The sequence below is a fragment of the Brachyistius frenatus genome, unplaced genomic scaffold (genome assembly GCF_029030835.1).
Source record: "Brachyistius frenatus isolate BFR_SWC_R1_liver_20210118 unplaced genomic scaffold, ASM2903083v1 Contig_26, whole genome shotgun sequence".
Lineage (NCBI taxonomy): Eukaryota > Metazoa > Chordata > Actinopteri > Embiotocidae > Brachyistius > Brachyistius frenatus.
In genome coordinates, this window is record NW_027210625.1 from 2841814 (window position 1) to 2864766 (window position 22953).

General features: G+C 43.6%; 1 protein-coding gene across 1 annotated transcript; it reads left to right on the forward strand.

The window, feature by feature from the left end:
* The first annotated feature begins 8586 nt into the window (after positions 1–8586).
* Positions 8587–22915, forward strand: obsl1a (obscurin like cytoskeletal adaptor 1a). Its single transcript, XM_069698155.1, has 25 exons — positions 8587–8969; positions 9943–11225; positions 12441–12710; positions 13023–13283; positions 13773–14078; positions 14351–14617; positions 14711–14986; positions 15302–15416; positions 15636–15796; positions 15930–16202; positions 16297–16572; positions 16662–16937; positions 17022–17297; positions 17393–17668; positions 17758–18027; positions 18128–18394; positions 18474–18743; positions 18846–19112; positions 19849–20115; positions 20213–20325; positions 20437–20590; positions 20819–20980; positions 21275–21379; positions 21461–21727; positions 21820–22915. Exons 2-25 carry the CDS (start codon positions 10031–10033, stop codon positions 22095–22097), a joined length of 6648 nt encoding a protein of 2215 aa, XP_069554256.1. The 5' UTR covers positions 8587–8969; positions 9943–10030; the 3' UTR covers positions 22098–22915.
* Positions 22916–22953: the final 38 nt, after the last annotated feature.

Sequence of the window (22953 nt, forward strand, 5' to 3'; positions counted from 1 at the left end):
TTTTTAAATATGAATTCAAAAAAAATTAAGTTAAATTCACTTTGCTCAACACCGATAAACCCCCTGAATGAATTTTTACATGTTAATGGAGACAAACTGCTAAAACTAGAATTTGACATTCAACAACAGGCCCGTTTCACCTTCTCCTACGTTCAACACGGTAATCACAAGTTTTCTGAAATGAAGCACCAGTGGTCCAACCCAGTGACCACATCACTGTTACTGGCAGAGAGAGCAGTTGTTCTTTTGAATTGCGAATCGTGTAACCCCTGTTTTACACTGCTTTGAAGTCCTGTAGCAAACACGAGGAACAGAGTGCACATAATGAGCACAAAGTACAACATGAATGAACACTTATCTGTCCGCAAAACTTGAAAGAAGGATTTAGTGTCTGTCATTATTTAATCTACTTTTGCTGGTAACGTGGGCTTAAGATATTTAATGGAGCTTGGTGCAAGTTCAGCCGGGAATACTACTTCGTTCAGACGAAGTCATGCCTTCATTCATTACTCCCTCACAGCCACACATCTGGGCTCTCTCCATTCATGGTTTCAAACCTTAGACGAAACAACATTTCATCTGTCAAATAGAGGCACAGCTCCCTCAGATCTCACACACATGGATGGTAAACAATGATAACTACTTTAATTCAAGTGTAATACTGGCAGTTTTGATAATTCTTCTCTAATATCAACAGGTGCCGTATAAATATCCATTTCTGGATTTTGCCACAGAGTAACAAACGTGAGGTGCATCGCCAACCGCTGCATTTGGAAAGTTGCAGTGGGATTGAGATCACAGGACGAGAAGCTCTCACGCATGTTGTTATATAAGCATGAGGGTGTGGGTGTGGGTGTGTGTCTCTTCCCTGCAGTGACAAAATTTCAAGTGTCTTTCAAGGCAAAATTGTCATAATTACATTTCTAAAATGGGATGTTTTTGAAAGTCGGAGACAGAACTGCTGCTTGAAGAGGAAATTATCAACATTTGAAGGTTTCCCACCAGGTTAGTTGCTAATTGGACCGTGTGTGAGTGTGTGTGGTGTGCACGTGTATGCAAGTGAAAGGTGCAGAGGTAACCATGGCAATCAGATGGCACGAGACGCGAAAGATGTTTTTAGAAACAGTGCAATGATAGCAGAAACCAGTTGCCATATGTCCTCACACACACACACACACACACACACACACACACACACACACACACACACACACACACACACACACACACACACACACACACACACACACACACACACACACACACACACACACACACACACACACACACACACTTTTTTCTGCTGAATGGACACTTCCTGTTAGATAGCATGAGTGCACCTTCTCTATGTGTGTGTGTGTGTGTGTGTGTGTGTGTGTGTGTGTGTGTGTGTGTGTGTGTGTGTGTGTGTGTGTGTGTGTGTGTGTTTTTGCTCGAGTGTTGCTCAGAGCAATGACGGTAATAATGCCATTTGTGACATGAACACTGTGTGTGTGCACCATCGCCTGGGGGAAACCAGAGTTTCACGCTATCATTATCTCTCCTCAACGGCAAGTTGCAGAGAAGTGGGCCAACTTCATGTTTAATGAAGCGCCGAGCAGAAAGAAGTGAATGTCAAGAGAAAGTTGGAAATCAAAAGACTAAAATGTGTAAAATGTTCCTCTTGTATAACGAGATTCCGCAAAATATGACACATCTAATGCGCCTCATCCACGTTCAACTGCAGACGTGATTAAAAAGTCAATTTCATATCGTCAGGATTATCTACATTTGTGTTGAAATAAAAAAAAACATTTCTTTAACTACAGACAAGTTGTATCTAAAAATATTTAAGATAAATGTTTAAAAAAAATTGACTGAATGATTCTAAAGCCAGTTTTCGATATGTCAAACCAGCCTTTTGCTGTTGCAGCTACAGACAGAAATTGTTTCTTGACTCCGCAGGCGTAGCAGAAGATTCTTCATCAGGCTTGCAGTTATGGTTAAAACTTTGATCTAATGGCCACCAGCTAATCAATGGTTCCTTGGGGTGGCGTCAGTCCATCCAACAAATTTAACAGAAATGTTTTCATGTTTTCCAAATATCCTGCTGACAGACACACAAGTTTGTAAAAATACAGAACAGAAGTTCCTGTAGATGCATCGAGTTTAAACCTGTAGTCCCGGACTTTTCCATATAGATGAGCATCACACTATGCAGATTAAACCAGTGACCACCAGATAAATCTCTCTATTTCTTAAGAAAGTAACTGAGACGGGTTCATGTGGAGGACACGTGCATGCACACGCTCACACAAATTGGCTGCCATGGTAAACAGTAGCTGTCGCATCCGGATGTCTCTCAGTTCTGAACTGAGCATGTTTTTGCATCCAAACATGACAAGTTTTGTCAACGAAGTGAAATGTTTTTCACATTATGTGAATCAGAGAATTTGAACACAAAATAACTGTATAAATAACGTTATAACAACGTTAATTTGAATTAATTTCCTATTTGAGACCCACTGGGGGGGGGGGGGGGGGGGGGGGGGGGGGGGGGGGGGGGGGGGGGGGGGGGGGGGGGGGGGGGGGGGGGGGGGGGGGGGGGGGGGGGGGGGGGGGGGGGGGGGGGGGGGGGGGGGGGGGGGGGGGGGGGGGGGGGGGGGGGGGGGGCTGAAACCGGGTTAATCACTGTGTATATAAACACTCATTCTGTGCCATCTGATATGTCAGTTTTCAAATAATTTTCTCTAGTTTTTACATTTTTGTATGTTGAATGGTTTGTTAATTACTACCAATTGTAACTAAATACATACAGTACATAGACGGGTTGCCAACCCAGGTAGAACAAATCACTTGGGTGAACCTTGTATTAAAACACCTCATTTCACTCGTTCCAAACAAACGCATTTTTGGCGACGCACCAGTCTGAGCTGCTTACACGGCCACCTGAGTCTCTGCGAGTTACGATCTACCAATAGCTTTCATGTGAGCAATTTAGCCACAAAAATTGACACTGAGACATAAAAATGTATCCTCTATTAAGATCAAATCTTAAATACACCAAACTGAAAAATCACTGCAAAATCACTCTCTATGTAACAGATGTGGTTATTACAGCACACACACACACACACACACACACACACACACACACACACACACACACACACACACACACACACACACACACACACACACACACACACACACACACACACTGCAGCAGTCACATTTCTCCCTGACTTTCCCTCCGTCATCCACTCTCTTTTCCACACACACACACACACACACACACTCACTCATTAGATAACTTGCCACTATTTAGTGATGTTGGTTAATTAAGGCTAATTAACATGAGCTTCACGATGGGCAGCTGTGCGGGAGTTTGTGAGCACATGATTGACAGGTGGTGGGGGTATAGTTGAACACATGCTGCCAGGGGTCCTGACATACAAGCCTCCTTTAGAAGACACACGCAGTCTATTTACTGTAAACCATAGCCTGTTTTCAAGGGACCTACAAAAAGCATCTCCTCTCGAAGGGAAATGTGAGACAAAGCGAGAACAGAAGCAAAAACATGACAGAGGAAGTGAGAGTGTGAAAGTGTCAGAGGAAACGGATCAGCTGAAGCAAGAGGTCAAAGTGTCGAGCAGACGGTTGCCAGCGACGACCCAGTGATGTGACGGCATCTTCTGCTCTCCTCACATCTGTCACAACGTCCCTGTGTGTGTGTGTGTGTGTGTGTGTGTGTGTGTGTGTGTGTGTGTGTGTGTGTGTGTGTGTGTGTGTGTGTGTGTGTGTGTGCGCGTGTGTGTGAGCGTTTGTGGTCATATGTAATTTATATCCACATCTGTGGCCAAAGGCCGTTTTTAACATGACGTGACTTGTAAATGAGTGAGTGTGGCAAATGTCAGTTTGCTGTAAATTGCCCTCATCTCTGGTGCATTCAGCCACCTGCCACATATAACACTTCACATTATTCAAGTAACAGTCATCAAATGTCGCTGAACTCTCATCAGTGTTCTGTAACTATTTATAACAATGTAAAATACATGCAGATGGATGGGAAGAATAATATGCATTAGCACAACAACAAAAACAATACATTAAAAGAAGTCTTGTAGGATCTATCATATTCTAAGATATGGCTATAAAAAAAAAAATCGGACTTTCCAAAGTAACGCAACTCTCATAACTCCAGGCAGATCAAAATATATTGCAAACTTGTAAAGTGGTTGATCCATAAAGTTGTTCTACAGCAGATACAGTCCAGTACTCCTCTGCCCTCTATCAGCTGTGAGCGTTTCTTTCTCATCAGGGAGCCTTCTTTCACGTTTCTCCACATCTGCTTCTGATCGTGAAAAGTAATGCAATACAGCGTCTGACTCGCATTATTTAAACAAATACAATATGGAGCCGACTTAAAGGCCAAATCAGGGGTCGGAGTGTATCGGCGCTACGCGGCAGAACACAAAATACAGGTCTGAGTTTACACACAACACAAACAGGAACTATGGAGAGCTTCAGAGTAAATGCTGGTGAGGCTTTGAGGTATCAACCCTCCTACTTTCAGGCATCAAGAGCAACTTTTGATTAAATTGAAAGAAGAGGATAAATCTGCATTTGAAACACAAGCCCTCTAATGAAAAGTGCAAAGACTCTGCGTGAATATTGAAACAATTTCATAACAATACGACTGGAGGATTTTTATTTTAAAACAAACTAAACCACTGATGTCTCTGGGAATGGAAAACTTTGCCTCATGCAGAGGTTGGCAGTTTGAGATGAGAAATGCTGGCTGGAGGTCGAACGTAGAGGTCACAGCTTCGATCACAACGTGCTTGATTGTTGCACATTTTACTTGCCGTCAATAAAATGCCCATGAAAAGATGAAAACCAGCACTGTGTTAATGCTTCTATCAATACTCTCTTACCCTGGCTGTGGCACACAGCTCCAAGCCTTCTGGTTTCTACTGAAGACACACAAGTTTAAAAAAAATGTATGCCCAGTTTTTAAAAGGCTCAGCTACTTCCTGGCCACTTTAGCTTACAGTAAAAGTTACTCATATAGAAGTAACTAGTGCACTTGTTGGGGAATATTTTCAGTTCCTCCTCTTATAGTTTTTTGGATGACATCTATGCCTGAGGTTTGCTACACAGCAGTATCAGCAGCCTTTTTTCATGTGTAACTCAAATAACTAGAGGAACTATTTTATTACATTCACACTTTTATTCTATTGATCGCTGTCTGTTAGTCAGCCAAGTGTAGCTGCTATATTCCATTGATCCGTCTCCACATATAAAAAAAAGGACATTTTACAAAGTAAGGCTGAACAAGAAAACAGAATTTCCACATCAATCGTTTTTAAAAGCTGCTTTTTTCACAATAAAAGTGATTTCAGTGCCACGACATGCTCTACAACTAAATCTGGGACAAATATTGAATGAGAGCTAAAATTATTCTCAGCTAAAAAAAAAAAAATCTAATAATACTATTTTTTTTTTTTTTTTTTACTGTATTGTATTGTACTCCTCTTTCTGCCTCACACATACACACAGATGTTGTTTATATTGAAAAAAGCCCTCCTCCTGTCTTTCCCAGAATCCCTTGTTGTTTCTCCCAGCATGCTCGCAGGTTGCATGGAGAAGGGGGAGGAGCTAAAATGTCAGGGGTCACCTGACAGAAATGTTTGATCTTTCTTTTCTCTTTCTGTGTCCCTATATCATCTACCAGTTCACTCCCTCCCTCTTTGACTCTCAGTATACATCCTCTCTCCTCTTTCACAGCAGTGATCCAGTTTAAGACGGACGGATGGGGGTTCTTTCCTTGAGTGTGTGGATGTGCATCTCAACAGGCATCTTCTGGTCTCTGGGGTCATAAACTTTTCATCCGGGGACTTAAATGATTTCACAGATTTCCAACAAGATGTTAGCTCTTCTCTCTTAATATGCCTACAATGAGGCTGTCAGCTCTGCACTGAGACCATTGATTAGAAACTGTATATTGAGTAGAGACTCTTCTTAAAAGGACAAAAAGCCACTGAAGGGCCTTTTTGGTCAAATTAAATTTCACTGAAAGATCTTTATCTTTATTTTCTATTTTCCATAATGGCTTTATTTCTAAAAATGGGCCACAATGAATGGTTAATAATATCTGGATATGGGCTCTTATACATGTTTTTAATATGAGCACTCTATAATACAATAAGGGATATGATCCATTAATGATATGGGCTGGAAACCCTCCTGCCCTCATTCTCTTCAGAGAAGTCAAAAAGTAAGAGTTTACCTTGAATTTATTTCCTCTCATGTCCAATGATGCATTCTCTTAAAATAAATCTCTGGCTCCATCTAATGGACAGTATGAAAAAGACACTACCAGACACAAAGTACATCCGAGCATGCAATACGCCAAAGAGAAATTTTCCTTTCTCTTCTGCTCTACTAAAAAAATGTGGCTGTTGTACATCACTAGTACAAGTTGTGTGCTTGGCAACGTAAAATCTCCAATATGCTTTCTTTAACTTCGTCCAACCAGGCTGATCATGACACAGGTGATGCCATGTGAGTCTAAGAGCGCTGTGTAGATCACTGACTCCATATTTAAGTGCACAGGTAAAGCAAACTGATCACGCCACAGCTGCGATGTCATCGTCCACACCAACATCTCTGCTGCACCCTGTAATCGAGTGCCATACTCTAAACATGCAACATGAGAGCTGTGCCCTCCCTCCCACACTACAAGAGAGAGAATCCAGCAGGCCGAGGTGAGGCTCTCTCCTCTCCTTCCAACACTTGCTCGCCTGCAGCTGCCAGCTGAAGTAAACAATCACCTCCGCGGCAGGAAGGTGCATCCACAGAGGAGTGTGAGTTTCCAACAACGCACTCTTGATCCAGCTTGTTTAAAAAGCACAGCCTTAACCTGGTAGATACAGTGAGCTGCCTGCTTATATTAGACCTCCTAAGTCAGATAAACCCCAGGATATTGTGAAACCCATGTAAGGTAACTTCAACAATAACCGTGTTTAGATCCTGGATGTATTTTCTATCATTTGTTCACCAACTGAGGATCCATTTACGGTCTTGTAAATAAATTTATGGGAGTATATCTTAACAATAAAGAGAAAAAGGTTTCCGTGATTTGAAACTCGGTTGATTGACATCCTGTTAAGAACCCAATGGACTCTGTCAATCCTCCTCAGCTTTTCATATTGTAACCCAACCTCAGGATAAAGAGCAGCGCTGTGCTTTTGATTCCTGATGCGGTCATCACACCTAACAGCTGCAGGGATGACCGCAAGGATGAGAATGTCAGAGGTACCGGCGGCCTTAAATGGAGACAGTACTGTGGTATGAGTCCTCCAACTGACTCTTGACATTAATTTATCAAACTGTCTACTGACATGTGCTCGTTAAAGTACATCACTTGTTTTATTTAGAATTACTCAATAAAAGTTCATCTCTCCTCATTATGCACCTGCCTTGAGAAAGTTTTAGAGTAGATCTGTGTATCTGATGGTATTCCAGGGGAATTAAGTCAGCATTGTCACTACGGGATTGAAGCTATGTGACCTGCACTGAAGGTCGAATATCTATGACGGCCACTTGCGGTGTGTGTCAGTGGTTTGAGCTGTCCAAAACACTCCACTTGGGGAGATAGCTTAGAGCGCTATCGTCTGAGAATGCAGGCAACAAGTGTCAACACCGGATTCAAAACTGTCATGGACAGAGACAATTCTTAACTGCATAAGTGGCACTTCCAGGGGAAATAAAAGACAAAAACAACAACGATTTCAGCTTCCTGTGTCCATTGATCGTTTATCACTGATATTTCATATACTCTGTACCCTTTAGCACAAATTAAAGAGGTGATAGTAATGTTTACCTGCAGATGTGTTTACTTGTCTGTCAAATCATTTTGAACAATTTGAATTTGACAGCTTCCAGTCCAGACCTAAAAATAAAAATGTGCTTTTATCTTTTTTATCCTTCTTGTTAGAAATTCTCTCAAACTGTTTCCAACACCCTGATAGTGAAGATTTCACTTAGCAAATCATAACGGCCTTAAATGTGTCCCAACACTTGGGGAGTCCTTTCCTTATCAGTGTCCCATACGTCACTGAGAGCCCACACAGACACGTGCACATCTACTGGTGTGCGATGTCTTCTCTGTTCAGCATCACAAACCTGCTTTACAGGTATTGTCTCTCATCTTAAAATGACCATTTAACATGATGTTTTATCTCCTTCAGTCCTTTGTTCACCGCTCAATGCAAATCATTTGCCAATACAAAATTTGACCCTATTCATGAGCTCCAACTCCAAGAGCTCCAGCAGGTGGGGTGTCCTTTCTCTTCTGAGGTTGAACTCGGGGATATCTGTTCAGCTGAGTGATCCATCGCAGAGCTCGGCCTCCCCTCTATCTTTAGTGAGCCACAGTCTGTGAATGGAGAGCCTAACTTTATCTACCCCACCGTCATCGAAGCTGCTGGTATTTTTAAGGGGGGGGGGGGCTTGCATGGGCAGCAGCTGCGAAAGCATTTAATGCCCCCCCCGTCCTCCAATCCAACCCTCTCTCACTCTTTAGCTGCTGGACAATGACAGTATCAGAGCTGACGCATGAACCACGCTCCCAGCCGAAGGACTGTGGTCATTTTCCTCTCTGCCACTAGTAACTTAACATCAGACTGACGGGACGCAACCAAGAAATAACACCTGTGACTATGGACCTCTGAATGTGAATGGAAGATATTAACTTTTTCACTTCCTTTGAAGCTCTGAGCAGGAGGTGTGATAAATTAAAACCAGGATCTACAAACAATAAACCAAGGAGACAAGGATCAAGAGCTAAAGAGTCGCACACTGAATATCCTGTCACAGAAGAGGTCTAACTGATGCCAGCTTGAACACTTTTAAGGACATCATTTTAAAGTCAACATCACATCAGTGACAGCATGATTTAAAGAGAGCAACTCTTAAAGAAAGTGGTAAGTTGTTCTCAGATCATTCCTTAAGAGTTAAACAAGGAAATTGATTTTTTTTTTTTTTTCTTCTGGTAAATATGCTCACTTCATGTCTTACTGTCTACTTGTCTCTTGACACTGCCAGAACTGCTGAAACAGGAAAAAGTATATTCAAGTGCCAACATGCTCAATGAGCAACCAAGTTTTAGGCCTTGGCGTACAATTTTTCTATTTCCTAGACCAAACAGGAGCACACGACTCTGATCCATGCTGTTCAGAGGATGATGTCATGTGTCATACACCAGGGACATCGGCAACTATTAATGCCAAAGGAAAGTAGGTGACAACATTGGGGAAACTAATGGACCAGACAAAGGAGACAAAGGTTTTCCATTGGCTGCTACAATGAGAATAAACATGCAGGTTTTCCTTGAGAGAGAAGAAGACAGTTTTAGACAATGAAATGCTTATGCTGTTGCAACATGACAACAATGCAACAATGAAAAATCATATCATAAAGAATGTAGCTGACATACATGCCCTGATCTGGCTGCAGGTGTGCTCCTGCACAGTTTGTGTGCTATGTGGCACATGGTCTCCAGCTTCTTTTTTTGGAGAGACTACTTTATAAATACACACTTCAATGAGTTACAGCACCAGCTGTGAGACAACCAAAAGTGGTTTGCTCAAAACCCACTTCACTAAACCATTGAGCATGCGATAAACATGTTTATCTCAGTTCAGCTTTGGCAACTACACTGAGTATTTGAAATATTTGAGACATTTTACAACACTGTCTATTGTGTTTTGAATTATTTAAGTTGGCCTCCTATGATATCATCAGTTTTAAAGCACACTGGACATGTTATTATCAGGATTCAGTCAGTCAAAGCGTATGAAAAAAGGACAATGTAACCCCCATAGCAATTTTTGTACAAGTCTGTGTTTGCAATGAAGTAGTTATCTTACTAAAATATACATTTTCTTTATGTTACAGCTCCTTTACCCAAGATTAGGCGTATTTTAAAAGGATCCCAAAGAAAAATAAACATCTTCATTTAAATTGGACAAAAGGGGACATCATCATGGATATTTTTGGGGGTGCTCCTCGTGTTTTGGGCTTTCCACGCCCTGTCGTGGCACCGAGTGGAACAGATGCAACACTGAAGTGCCAGATCGGTGGGGACCCTCGTCCGGATGTGATATGGGAACGTAAAAATGTCCAGATCTTATCTGAAGGACGCTACAAGCTCTCAGAGGAGGGAAAGTCGTACTTGCTCACCATTACTGGAGTGACCCAGCAGGATGTTGGCCAGTACATCTGCAAGGCTAGAAATAGCATAGGTGAAACCTACGCAGCAGCCTCGCTCAAAGTGGAAGGAGAGGCACAGCCACAAGATGAGGAGTTAAGGCAATCAGGGGTCAATGGTGTGAAACAACCAATGAAAGAAAATGGAGACTTTGGAGGACACCTAAATGGCTACAGTACAGTGCAAAATGGTGATCACAGGAAAGAAAATGGAGAAGGAATGAATGGAGAGCACAAGTGTAACAGCAAGTTAAATGAAAAACAAGAGGAGGTTGATTTAACATCTGATGATAAACCGAGATTTCTCATCAAGCCTCTGTCTCTGCGAGTGGATCGGGGAGAGGATGCCGCCTTCTCCTGCAAAATCTGGGGCACACCTTTGCCCGAGGTGACTTGGGAGAAGGATGGGAAGAAGCTGCATGACATCTTCGAGAGTTCACACTTCAGCGTGAGCAATCAAGATGGCAGCTGGTTCCAGCTCAAGATCTACAGGACACGCATGCCAGACAAAGGTGTCTACACCTGCAAGGCTGTGAACTGCCACGGCGAGGCCTTGGCTGGTGCTGTCCTTCTTGTCGAGCCCGTGCCAGAGCGAGAGGCGGGTAAAATGTCCTCGAGTAGTCACACTAACAGCCAGTGGTCACCAAAGCACAGGGGTGGGCGGCTCAGTTTGTCGAGGGTCACAGAAGAGCCACCTGTCAACTCATCTAAAGTCAAGAAGTTTGCAGTGGCAGAGGGGAAACACGCCAAGTTTCGCTGCTTTGTGACGGGGAAGCCGAAACCCGAGATCATCTGGAAGAAAGACGGGGTTCCCCTAGAGCCCGACAGACGCCATCTGATATTTGAGGATAGAGAGGGCTACTACACACTGAAGGTTCTGTACTGTAAATTGCAGGACACGGGGCTGTACGTGTGTGCAGCTTCAAACACTCTGGGAAACACCCTCAGTGCCGTTCACCTGTCTGTTAAAGGTAGGCGATGACAGCCTGTCTTACAAAAGCTGCAGAACAACTCATGTGACATTATTCTTAAAATCAAGATGAATTAAAATACCACTTGAATCCATAACATGAAGAAAACAGAGGATTCATTGTAAATTGTGGTATTCTGTCTTTCAAAGATCAATAAGTCCAAGTATGATGACCTGTTTTTCTCCTGAAATCATGAACACCATAAGTAAATATTGAAAGGGAAAGATGGATAGAAAATACATAATCACCGAAATCACATAAAAGTACTTAAGTAGGTTAAACCTTAATTTATGAGGTAAATTGCATAAAAAAATAACCAAAAACCTTAGAACTCAAATTCCTAAACAAGGAAGCCGAATGAAAGCATGAAAGTAAATTACCAATATATAAAATTGTGCTGTTACAACCTTTTGATTATGCCTTAAAAGAAATAGCTAATGGCCAAATAAATGAGTCACTGATGCATATCTTGAACCACGATGATAAAACATTAGGTCATAAAGCTGCAGCTAATTGGTCTATGGGCATAGCTGAAATGCAGGGCATCACCTTTTAAAGTGGTTAATTATTTTGTCCTAATCCTCTCATAATGGTCAGATAATTCTCAGGGTCACATAGCTTTTCATATGCATACTTCTGCACTGAGCCAGCTGCCTCTCTCACACGAGTCCATTTAGCCTTGGGGTCAACATGCCAGTCCATAATGTACAGATAATATAGAGGAGCATTACAGCAACTGAGCACGGCTTACAAGTTATTCTGCAGTGGCAGAGGAGAATCAAGCAGACAGATGTGCAGCCTGTATTTGTCTGGAGGTAGTTTTAAGTCAAAGAGAAAATGTTATTTTCTAACAAATCAACATAGTCTGCACTTTTATTATAATAATAATCTTAAAAGTGAGTTTTAAACTGGCCTTGTTTTGGAAAGAGAGGTCATTTTGTCTCATTACCACAGGACTGCTCTCATGCATTGAACAGTACCAAATTGTCAAAGCTGTCTACATATTGTAGTAACTGCTAAAATCAAGTTACACCACTCACCGTCATCGACTGCGACACTGCAAAACAGCTTCTCTTTGAGTTTTAATAATCCGCATATGTGTTTGAATATATGTATACGCATACTCTTTACTATAAACAGTCAAAATCTACAATTTCTCTACTATTTGTTAGGATAAAATAAAAGTGTGAACTACCAATTTACCTTGTTCCTCAGGCCCAGCCGTGCGGTTCAGGCGGCCACTGGAAGACGTGGAGGTGAAGGAGAGGGACTTTGCCGTGCTGGAGTGCGAGGTACCCGACGAGTCGGTCCCCGCTGCCTGGTACCTCGAGGACCAGAGGCTGATGCCCAGCAGCAAATATGGAATGGAGCAGAAAGGAACCCGACGAAGACTCACCATCCACGACGTGGGAACCGACGACGATGGCGTCTACCTGTGTGAGATGCCTGATGGAGGAAAGACCATTGCCGAGCTATCAGTTAAAGGTAGGCCATATGCTGTATTTACAATGTGTACAATAACTGTATTTTATAATGTGCAGTAAGACAGGGTAACACTTGACACGTGTACATTAACTGCTACATTTTCAAAATCTGGCAATCAAATTTTTAAAGCACACCATCTCCATCCATCAAATGAACTATGTCTTGCTAAAAAAAAAAAAAAAAAAAAAAAAAAAAAATCACCCTTAAAACACCTGCTGACACTTTCAGTGGTCAAAAGGGGAAACTAGAAGCTAAATCAAATTTAAAACTTCAGTTTAAAGAATGGAAATAAATACATTTTTATACTCACAGGTGCTATTGTTCGTAAACTTCCCCGGAAGCTGGAGGTGCTGGAGGGTGAGAATGCAGCGTTCTGCGTGGAGGTGGAGAACGACGACATGGAGATCCACTGGTTCAAAGACGGTTTAAAGCTACACGAGACACACCAAACCATCCTAAAGTCTTTTGGCAAAACTCATATTCTGGTCTTTGTTAACGTGGCCTATCACGACTCGGGGGTAGTGACGTTTGTCTCGGGAAGATCCAAGACTTCATCACGCCTCAAGGTCAAAGGTACGTCAATGAAACACGCAACATAAATGTTTGTTTCAGTTTTCAATACTGGCTTGCAAAAGGTTTTACGCTTAATATTTAAAAACTACTAGTGTGATTTGGACAAACATCTTATCCAGATAAAGTAGTCGAGTTACTTTGTACGTTGCAGGAACATTTTGACAAACTTTCAGAAGACATACTGCTTTTCAAAATCAACCGCTTATCAGGTTTTAAGACCCATTTGTGACATTTGGTCAATTTAGAGTTTGCACAAATGTGACCTCTTTAAAACACAGGAGAATAGTTAGATATATGTCAATATTTACCCTCTTCAGAAGAGGACATGTTGATCATATGTTCAAATAATTTGTCCTTCTGCAGAAACAGACAGGCGTCGTTTTTGGGTGGATTAGTTGTCTGAACGTTTCACTACTACGCAGCCTCCTTCAGTCAGCCCTTCCACCTACACTCATTACATTCTTTAATCTTTTCCTCCCTGTCCTTCAGCCACCAGACACTGCCCCCCAATCTGTCCCGTGGGAGTCAAAATGGACGTAGACAGGCCCAACAGTGCTCTACTCACCTGGGTTCCGGCCGCCAACAGCCCGACCTCCACCCACTCCGTCTTTGTGGTGGAGAGGCAGGAAGTGGGTTCTCAGGAGTGGCAGAGGTGTTTCACCACGGAGAGCGCCACCTCGGCTGAGGTCACCAGTGACAGCGTGCAGTGTGAAGGCGACTACCGCTTCCGCGTCTGCTGCATCAACAAGTACGGACGGAGCGGCCATGTGGAGTTTCCCAAAGTGGTCCATCTGGGTGGGGAACACACTGTGAAGTACAAATATACATATGAACACTGTTGTTTGGTTTATGTGACATGTTTGTGAAAAAAAAATACAAGTAACAGAAATTGCTTGTGACCTTCCTGATTTGTTTGGCAGCTTTTATGCCAATATAGTGTGAAAATTGGCATGTAGCCATGCAGCCGTAAGCAAAGACCGCATCGAATCATGCAATGGCTCCCAGGAAAATAAGCTGGTTTTAAAAACAATGACATAAATAACATAATAACATTTACTGTTCTTCAGTCCCTGGGCCTAAGATTCGCACCTGCCTCCGATCCTGTGAGGTAGATGAAGGAGAAGACGCTCGCTTCTCCATCGAACTGTCTGCCACAATGGTTGGAACCTGGTTTCTGAACAGCGCTCAACTGCAGCAAGGTGGACGATATTCAATAAAACAAACCCAAACGCAGCACTCACTGGTGATCTGTGAAACTTGCACAACAGACGACACAGCAGAGGTCACGTTCATCGCCAATGGAGTCCGGGATTCAGCTGTGCTCAATGTTAAACGTAGGTGTAAACATCTGTTAGTCTTGTAAAAATGTTGCATGTGATGAATGCGTTTCTTGGAATTTAGCTTGTTTTATGTGTTTATTTCTTCAGCTGCTGAGGTAAAGTTCAGCCCTGTGGCAGAGCTGGACAGCAATAAGAAGGTGGACACAGGTGATGCCATTGTCCTCTACTGTGAAGTCTCCCATTCGTGCGCAAAAGTGTCCTGGTTCAAAGATGGCCAGGAGCTCCAGCTGACCGATGGCTTCAACATCCAATCAGATGGGAAGATGAGAAGGATTGTGATCCAATCAGCTGACGTGTCTCACTCTGGAGTTTACACATGTGAAACTTCAGGGGATGTCATCAAATTCAATGTGGATGTTGCTGGTAAAAGGTTTTATGAACTCAGCTCATGCCCACATTATTTAGCTATATAAAAATGCACAATTCAGTTTAGTCACATACATTTTTAAATCAATTGATGGACAATTTGGTTACACAGTTTTCATAAAGGTTTAATTATTGTTATGTCCAAGAAAATGTATTATTTTTAACTTGTAAAATGCAGAATGGCTGTGGCCCTGATTGGTTTGTACTTTAAACCCAAAAATTAGGAAGAATATTTGTAATTTTGAGGAGGTAACTTCATACAATACCTTGTGTTCCAGCAGCTGACATTCATCCTTCCTCCTGTTTTCTCAGGTCCTCCTGTGGAGTTCAGTCCAGTCCCGGATGATGAGCTCCATAAGAGCAGCATGGAGCTGGACCCCGTGGTGCTGCTCTGCCACGTCTCCAGGGATGATGCTGAAGTTGTTTGGTAAGACAGTGAGGAGGACACTCCTGTTAGACAAAGAAAAGACCAATTCTGTTCGTTGCTCTGTTTTCAATTATTCTGTATTTGAAAAGTGTTTTTATTACATGCTCTATCTCTATGTTCATTTGTAACACGCACAACAAACTTTTGTATTATTTTGTATTTAATTTGTTATTTAAGACCCTGTATTTTACAGTTGTCTGTGTCTAATTTGTGTCCAAGGTATAAAGATGGCTGTGAGATCCAGCCCAGTGACAACATCACTCTGCAGGCAGAGGGAACCATGAGGAGGTTGATCATCCGCTCTGCAGAAACCTCAGACGCTGGAAGTTACACCTGCCAGGCAGGAAACAACAGCATGGAGTTCACTGTCAATGTCAGAGGTACACTAACCTTTCTCACTCCTCTTCCTATCTTAATTTATGGAAATGAAACGAGATGACAATAAAGGTAGTATTTTAGTCACATGACGAACATCATTTGACCTCAGTCTCCTTCGTCTGACTACAAACACAGAGCCTCCGGTGATAATTGTGGAACCGAAGGACGATGTTGTGATGGAAAGCTACATCTCAGAGGAGATCCAGCTGCAGTGTGAGTTGTCTCGTTCCAGTGGGAAGGTGCGGTGGTTCAAGGATGGCCAGCAAGTGGAGGAAAGCGACAACGTCCAGCTGATATCGGAGGGTCCTTACAGGAGGCTGACCATCCTCTGCGGGTCAGGGGAGGATGCTGGAGAGTACGTCTGTGAAACAGATGGAGACTCTGTCTTTTTCCAGCTTACTGTCACAGGTAAGACTTTAGTGCTCACCACTGATTATACAATACTTCTACAAATCTTTAAAGTAAGTTAAAATTACATCTAAATATCCTCCTCCTGCACCAGAGCCACCGATAAGAATTGTTTCACCCAGTGAAGCAGAGCTGAAACTTACCCATGTGGCCTCAGAGAGGCTGGAGCTCAGCTGTGACATCTCCCAGGCGGACGCTCCTGTCCGGTGGTACAAAGATGGCCTGGAGGTAGAGGAGGGCCCCAACTTGATCCTGGAAGCGGATGGGGCTCGGCGCCGGCTGGTTATACCCACAACCGCTGTGCATGACGCAGGGGAGTACGTATGTGACACTGAAGATGACTCTGTGGCCTTTCTGGTGACTATTCCAGGTAGGCAGGAGGACATTTAGAGTAACTACGATGTAAATAAAAGTCAATAAATTGATCCTCTTTTTCCTTTTAAATTTCTTTCTATTTAGAGCCATCGGTGATGCTTACTCGTCCTGAAAACACACCTGACAAACTGGAGAGTTTTGCCGGCACACCAATCATCCTTGAGATCAAGGTGTCGCGGCCAACTGCAGAAGTCAGGTGGTGGCTGAATGGTGAAGAAATACAGGAAAGCAGTAATGTCACCATCACGGAGGATGGCCTCGTCCGTCGTCTGACCATCCACTCTCCCACACCAGAGGATTCTGGGAAATACACTTGTGACGCTGTTGATGATAATATTGATTTCCAGGTCAAAGTTTCAGGTAAGGGGGAGATGTTGGCTTTGGAGGTATTTTCTGGGCCATTGAGGCCATTTTAAAGACTAATGACTAATTCTGCATTCTCAGAGCCACCAGTGAAGATCCTAAGAAAGACAGAGGTCACGACCAAACTAAAGTTCCTGATCTCTGATGACATCGTGCTCGAGTGCGAGCTCTCCAGGGCCAACGCTGCTGCCAAATGGTACAAGGATGGCTGTCGTGTTCAGGATGATGAAAGGTTCTGTGAAGAGGAAGAAGGTGCTTTCCGCTCACTGGTCATCCTCAATGCAGAACTGACAGACTCAGGAGAGTATGTCATGGATGTTGGAGATGACAGCATCAACTTCCAGATTACAGTAGAAGGTTAAACATTTATTTCGTTGCTTTTACTGTTTAAAAGAACTCACTGAAAATGTTTTACTTGAATAAATCCCTTGTCCTCTCCCTCTTTCCATTAGAGCTTCCAGTGACCATTGTTGGAAACTCCAACGACCTTGACTACCAGGGGATGGTGGCAGGAGATGACCTGATCCTGGCCTGTGAGGTGTCCCGAGCCAGCGCCCCCGTTCAGTGGTACTGTAATGACAGGCTGCTCACCAACGACTCCCGTACCTACATCGAGACCTACGGGACTCTGAGGAAAATTATCATCTCGTGTATCCAGCCGTCAGATTCTGGAAAGTACGTGTGTGACGCTGTGGGTGACAAGATGATCAGCATTGTCCGGATTCAAGGTACAAAGCCAGACTGTAAGTCTCAAGGGAAAGTGAATAGTCTGATCAAAAATGTACCTCATTTTTGTCTCTCTTCTTTTCTATCAAAGAAACTCCCATCACATTTGTGAACAAGGAGGACGATGTTGTTGTGACTGGTTACGAAGCTGAGAGCGTGACCTTGATGAGCTATGTGTCCAAGGAGAGCGCTCTTGTGCGTTGGCTGAAAGACTGGACGCCTCTTGAAGGCGAACGTTTCCGAGCACTCATGGAGGGCCATAAACGCACTCTCACCATTGAGACTTTGAGGCGCTCTGACGCTGGCGAGTACACCTGCGACGTCAACACAGACCAGATCCACTTCAGCCTGCTGGTGAAAGGTTAACATTTCTGTTTCATTTTGTATATCCAATAATAACTTTGTTGAAAACCTCAGTTTGGCCTAAAAATTCATATCAAGCTTGATCTTCTGTATCACAGAAATGAGAATTAAGTTCATAAGGCCTCTCCGAGACACTGTGGCCCATGCCGATGGAATGGTGACCCTTCGTTGTGAGGTGTGCAAACCAAAAGCAGACGTCCAGTGGCTGAAGAATGGCAGAGAAGTGGTTGCAAGCAGGAGGTTTACCATTCGGGCAGATGGAGTTGAGCGAAGCTTGACCATCCACCGTTTAACTCACGAGGACGCTGGGGAGTATGCCTGTGAGTCCAGAGATGACCGGACCATTGCAACACTGAGAGTGGAGAGTAAGTATGCTTGGAGTCAGATTTTCCGTCTTTCCTTACATCACGTAGCAGCTTCATGAACTTTCCTCGATCTCTTTAGTGCCTCGAGTGGTTGAGTTCCTCACCGAGCTCCATAACACCACCGTGCTCGAAGGAGAAGACGCCACCTTCAAGTGTGTGGTTTCACCTGAGGATGTCCAGCTGGTCTGGCTCATGGACAATGAGGCTATCACCCTGGGCGACCGTTTCCAGGCAATGCGGAATGGCCTGTGCCACACCTTGTTGATCAAAAAGTGCCAGATGTTGGACTGTTCCAAGATTGTAGCAGAGGCCGAAGGAATGACGAGCAAAGCCAGCCTCAAAGTTCAGGGTGAGACCATCTATAAAGGGGAAAACAGACCAAACAGTGTTTTGCCATAATTACCAGCAGTTCAAAGTGATCTTCATTCCTGCTTCTTCTCATTCTTTTCAGAGGCTCAGGTCATGTTTACTAAGAAAATGGAGGCTGTTATGGCAGAGGAGTTTGGCGAGGCCACCTTGGAGACAGAGATCAGTCTGGAGACGGGCGAGGTGCAGTGGATGAGGCAAGGGGTGGTCATCCAGTCCGGCTCCAAACACACACTGGCCCAGGATGGCTGTAAACGCAGTCTCACCATCCAAAACCTGACTCTGTCGGACCGGGGAACCTACCGCTGCGAGACTCTGCATGACCGGACGCAGGTCAAACTCAACGTAGAACGTAAGTGGCTTGTGGATGATTTCTGAGGTCAAACCTACAGCCAAACTTGAAAACACACAGATATCAGGGTTACAACTACTGCGATGTATCTATTAATAAAAAAAATTTTGCATTGTTTTCGTATATGAATGAGGCCCATCCTCACATTTGATAATATGGATATGATTAGTGGGAATGATTGATTCAGAGGCCAGCGCACTGCATTGTTTTTTGTGTCATCTCATCTGACACGTCTGAGGTCCGGGCAAGTAAAGAATTGCATATATTGTAGGTCTTTTTCACAGCGTGTCACAGTGCAAAAAGGTACCAAGAATAGCTGAGCTTGACATATAAGTGTGAAAAGGTTTTTGAATCACACCCATACTGCAATACAATAGTGTACTGAGTGACACGGTGACAATGGACTGCTCCTCTAGGTGTTGTTTCAGGAATGGGATAGACTGAGCTGTGTCTATATTTGAACCACCCCTTGTTGTCCTTGAAACACACTCTTCTTTCAAAGTACAGTGAACTGTTAGCCATGCTTTGTAGCACTGACATTATATTTAAAGTGCACACCATCAGTCTTAAAATGGTGCCTTCTCAAAATTATTCCCAGGATTTGAGAATTATTCATCACTTGAATCTTTCCTGAATATCTGGATGCTACAATTGAATCGTGATGCCGTCCCTAGGAAGACGTACTTCTTAAACAGTCTTCTCACTACACTGCTCTTCCTCCTCTCATCTCATCCAGCCCGTAAAATCTCCATCTGCAAAGGCCTAACTGACCAGGAAACCTTTGAACGAGAGACTGCCTCCTTTGAGGTGGAGCTCTCCCACACGGACGTGGAGGGCATTTGGCAGAAGGACGGCATCCGGGTGAAGCCGAACAACCAGTGGCGGTTGAGCACCAATGGGAGGGTCCACGGCCTCACCCTGTCCAACCTCACCCTGGAGGACACGGGCACCATCGTCTTCTCTGCTGAAGGGGTGCGCACCACAGTGAGGCTCACAGTCAAAGGTGAGCACAAGCCATCGCAGGACTGTAAATTCTCACTGATTAAGATGTTGATTTGTGTGGTTCACTGACTAATTGATTGTATTGACTGAACTGACAGAGACACCGGTGTCCATCCTGAAACCGCTGGCCGATGTCCGTGTGGAGGAGGAATTTCCTGCCACTCTGGAGTGCGAATTCTCCAGACAAAATGTTGAAGTCAGATGGCTCAAGGTAAAACAAACCTATAAATGCTCGCTTTGTTTTGTAAGCTATCTGTACAAAAAGAAACAGTTATAAATATAGAATACAGAATACCTTTGACTTTCTTAAAATGTGAATCAGAACGGGACGGAGGTAAAGCCAGGGAAGAACTGCCGGATCTACTCCATGGGCCGCAAGCGGTTCTGTCAGATCCTGCAATGCTCCCGGGCTGACTCTGGCTCCTACACATGTGACACAGGGGAAATCAACACTTCCTGTTCACTGGAGGTTTATGGTAAGTGTCTGATCAGCGACTGCCATAACGCACACCTTGAAATCTACAGTTTTGATAGTGTTTGCAGTGTGTGCAGCCAGTGGAGTAGCTGGAGTTGGGCTTGTACTCTACCTCCATCTAGTGGTGTTTAGTTCAACCTCATTTTGTCAAACAATCTTCAAAAAAGAGATAGCTTTCTATTCTTTGGCGTCTAATTCCCCTGTCTAAATCTCTTTACTAACCTCACAGAACATGAGCTGGGGATCGTGCAGGACCTGGAGGATCTCTACATACAGGAAGACCAGAACGCCGTCTTCATGTGCGAGGTTTCTTTGGAGAATGTGACGGGGGAGTGGTACAAGGACGGCCACAAAATCCGGCCCAACAGCACCATAAAGATCCGCACTGAAGGTCAGAGAAGAAAGGGGTTGATGAGTGATGGAGATTGAGAAACACATGGACAATAGTTGTGTGTGTGTGTGAGCTTGAGACGAACAGCAGAAAGAGCAGACGGCAAAACAGACAAAATGTATAGATGGGTGACAAATTAAAGCAGGTATCTTGGTGTGGTGATGGGGCAGCATGGGCTTTCTGCTGTCAAGCTACCACTAGTGGACTGTTGAAATATATCTGCATTTATTATGTTCTCCACTTCATGTTTTCCCTTTTTTATCAGCAAGAATGAATATTATTGTCATCCTCCAGGGACCAAACACTTCCTGTTGATGTGTAACGTTAAAGCCGAGGATGCTGGAGAAATCCGTTTTGCGGCCCGACATGTTGAATCCACAGCCTGCCTTGAGGTAGAAGGTCAGTCCATTTTACTATCTTTCTTGTATGAGCAACGTAAAATGTTCCACAGAAAATCTAAAATAATTCTCCTCTCTCCAGAGCTCCCAGTTTCCATTGTAAAAGCCCTGCGAGACCGAACGGCCCTGGAGAAACACCGCGTGATCCTCGAATGCACCGTTTCCTCACCTCGCTGCAGCGCCACGTGGTACAAAGGCAGAGAGGAGCTGGTTTCTTCAGATCGAGTGGAGATCCTGGCTGACGGCTGCTCCCTTAAACTGGTGATCCAGCAGGTGTCTGTGGAGGATGAGGGCACATACAGCATTGAGGTCGGGGAGCACACATCCAAAGCCAAACTGATGGTTGAAGGTAAGAATATGAACAACTTTGGGTCAAATGTCTTAATCGAGAAAAAAATATGATATTCTCTAATACCGCGATCATGCTTTGTGCTGCTGCAGCTCAGGCCCTTGTCATGGTGAAAGAGCTCGAGGATGTAGAGGTGATGGAGCCAGAGCCGGCGACTTTCCAGTGCGAGGTGTCTGTCGCCATAAACAAGCTGCCCGTTTGGTCTTTGAATGGAGAGAACCTTCATCAGGGGCCCTCCGTCCGGCTGGAGAACCACGGGACGGTCCACAAACTCACCCTGAAGGACACCAGCGCAGACATGAGCGGGACAGTGAAGTTTACCATGGGCAAGGCAAAGAGCAGCGCCACACTCAGCGTCGTAGGGATGTAGAGGGATGATTGGGAAAAGAAAGTGACTCTTTAGAGAAAGAAGAAAGTGAAAATGGGAATCACTCATGACACATCAAACTTCTCTAAATCCATTAGTCATGTTCGGATGGCCTGCACTTCCTTCTTGTAGCGAGGTTAGAGGTTTAAGTGAGGTTAGACAGGCTGAGCATTGAGGCAGTCAGGATATTTAGATTTTTTTTTTTTTTTTTACAGTGTAGAATATATTTATTTGCCTGATAAAGATTCCTAGATGAATTTACAGTACATTCTTGTATTTTGGTGGAAAAGCTCCCAAAATAAAAACAATGGAGTCAAACAGTTTTTATCAAATGTTTTGTGACTGGAGATCCTGAACGAGGTGTTATAATCAAAATGAGACCACAGCTGGTTAATCAGCAACTATCTTCATGATAAGTTAAGTCATTTCAGATATTTTTAAGTGAGAATGTGCTCATTCTTTCGGAGTTCAGCACAGTAGTTGGAGGGCTACTATTCATACTGCTGTTGAATGTAAAACTTTCCATTACTTGCAGAACTTTTAATGAGCACCAGCTTTTTTTTTTTTTTTTTTTTTTGCATTAGAGTGTATAAACATGCAAATTTGGCTCGCCGCTCGTTTTTTCTAAAAACGTGGATATTTGATCAACAAAAAGGATAGTTGAAAACTTTTACCGCTGTTTGGATGCATTTCAAGACCATCAACACTCGTCCAACCATGTAAATGCAAATATATACCCCGTGCATTGTTTGATAAAAACAAAGATCGTTGTTCCTTTTCCCAGCTGGGAGTGCTACCAAATCCAAACAAACATGGCGGCGCCCCGGTTACGTCATTGTTTACGTTGAGTTATGGTGCA

Bases quoted from the DNA above. Each gene is read 5' to 3' on its own strand.
- obsl1a (XM_069698155.1), top strand. From the start codon at position 10,031: ATGGATATTTTTGGGGGTGCTCCTCGTGTTTTGGGCTTTCCACGCCCT. The intron at 14,987-15,301 runs GTAAAAGGTTTT...CTGTTTTCTCAG, and splicing joins ATTCAATGTGGATGTTGCTG to GTCCTCCTGTGGAGTTCAGT. The intron at 20,326-20,436 runs GTAAAACAAACC...AATGTGAATCAG, and splicing joins TTGAAGTCAGATGGCTCAAG to AACGGGACGGAGGTAAAGCC.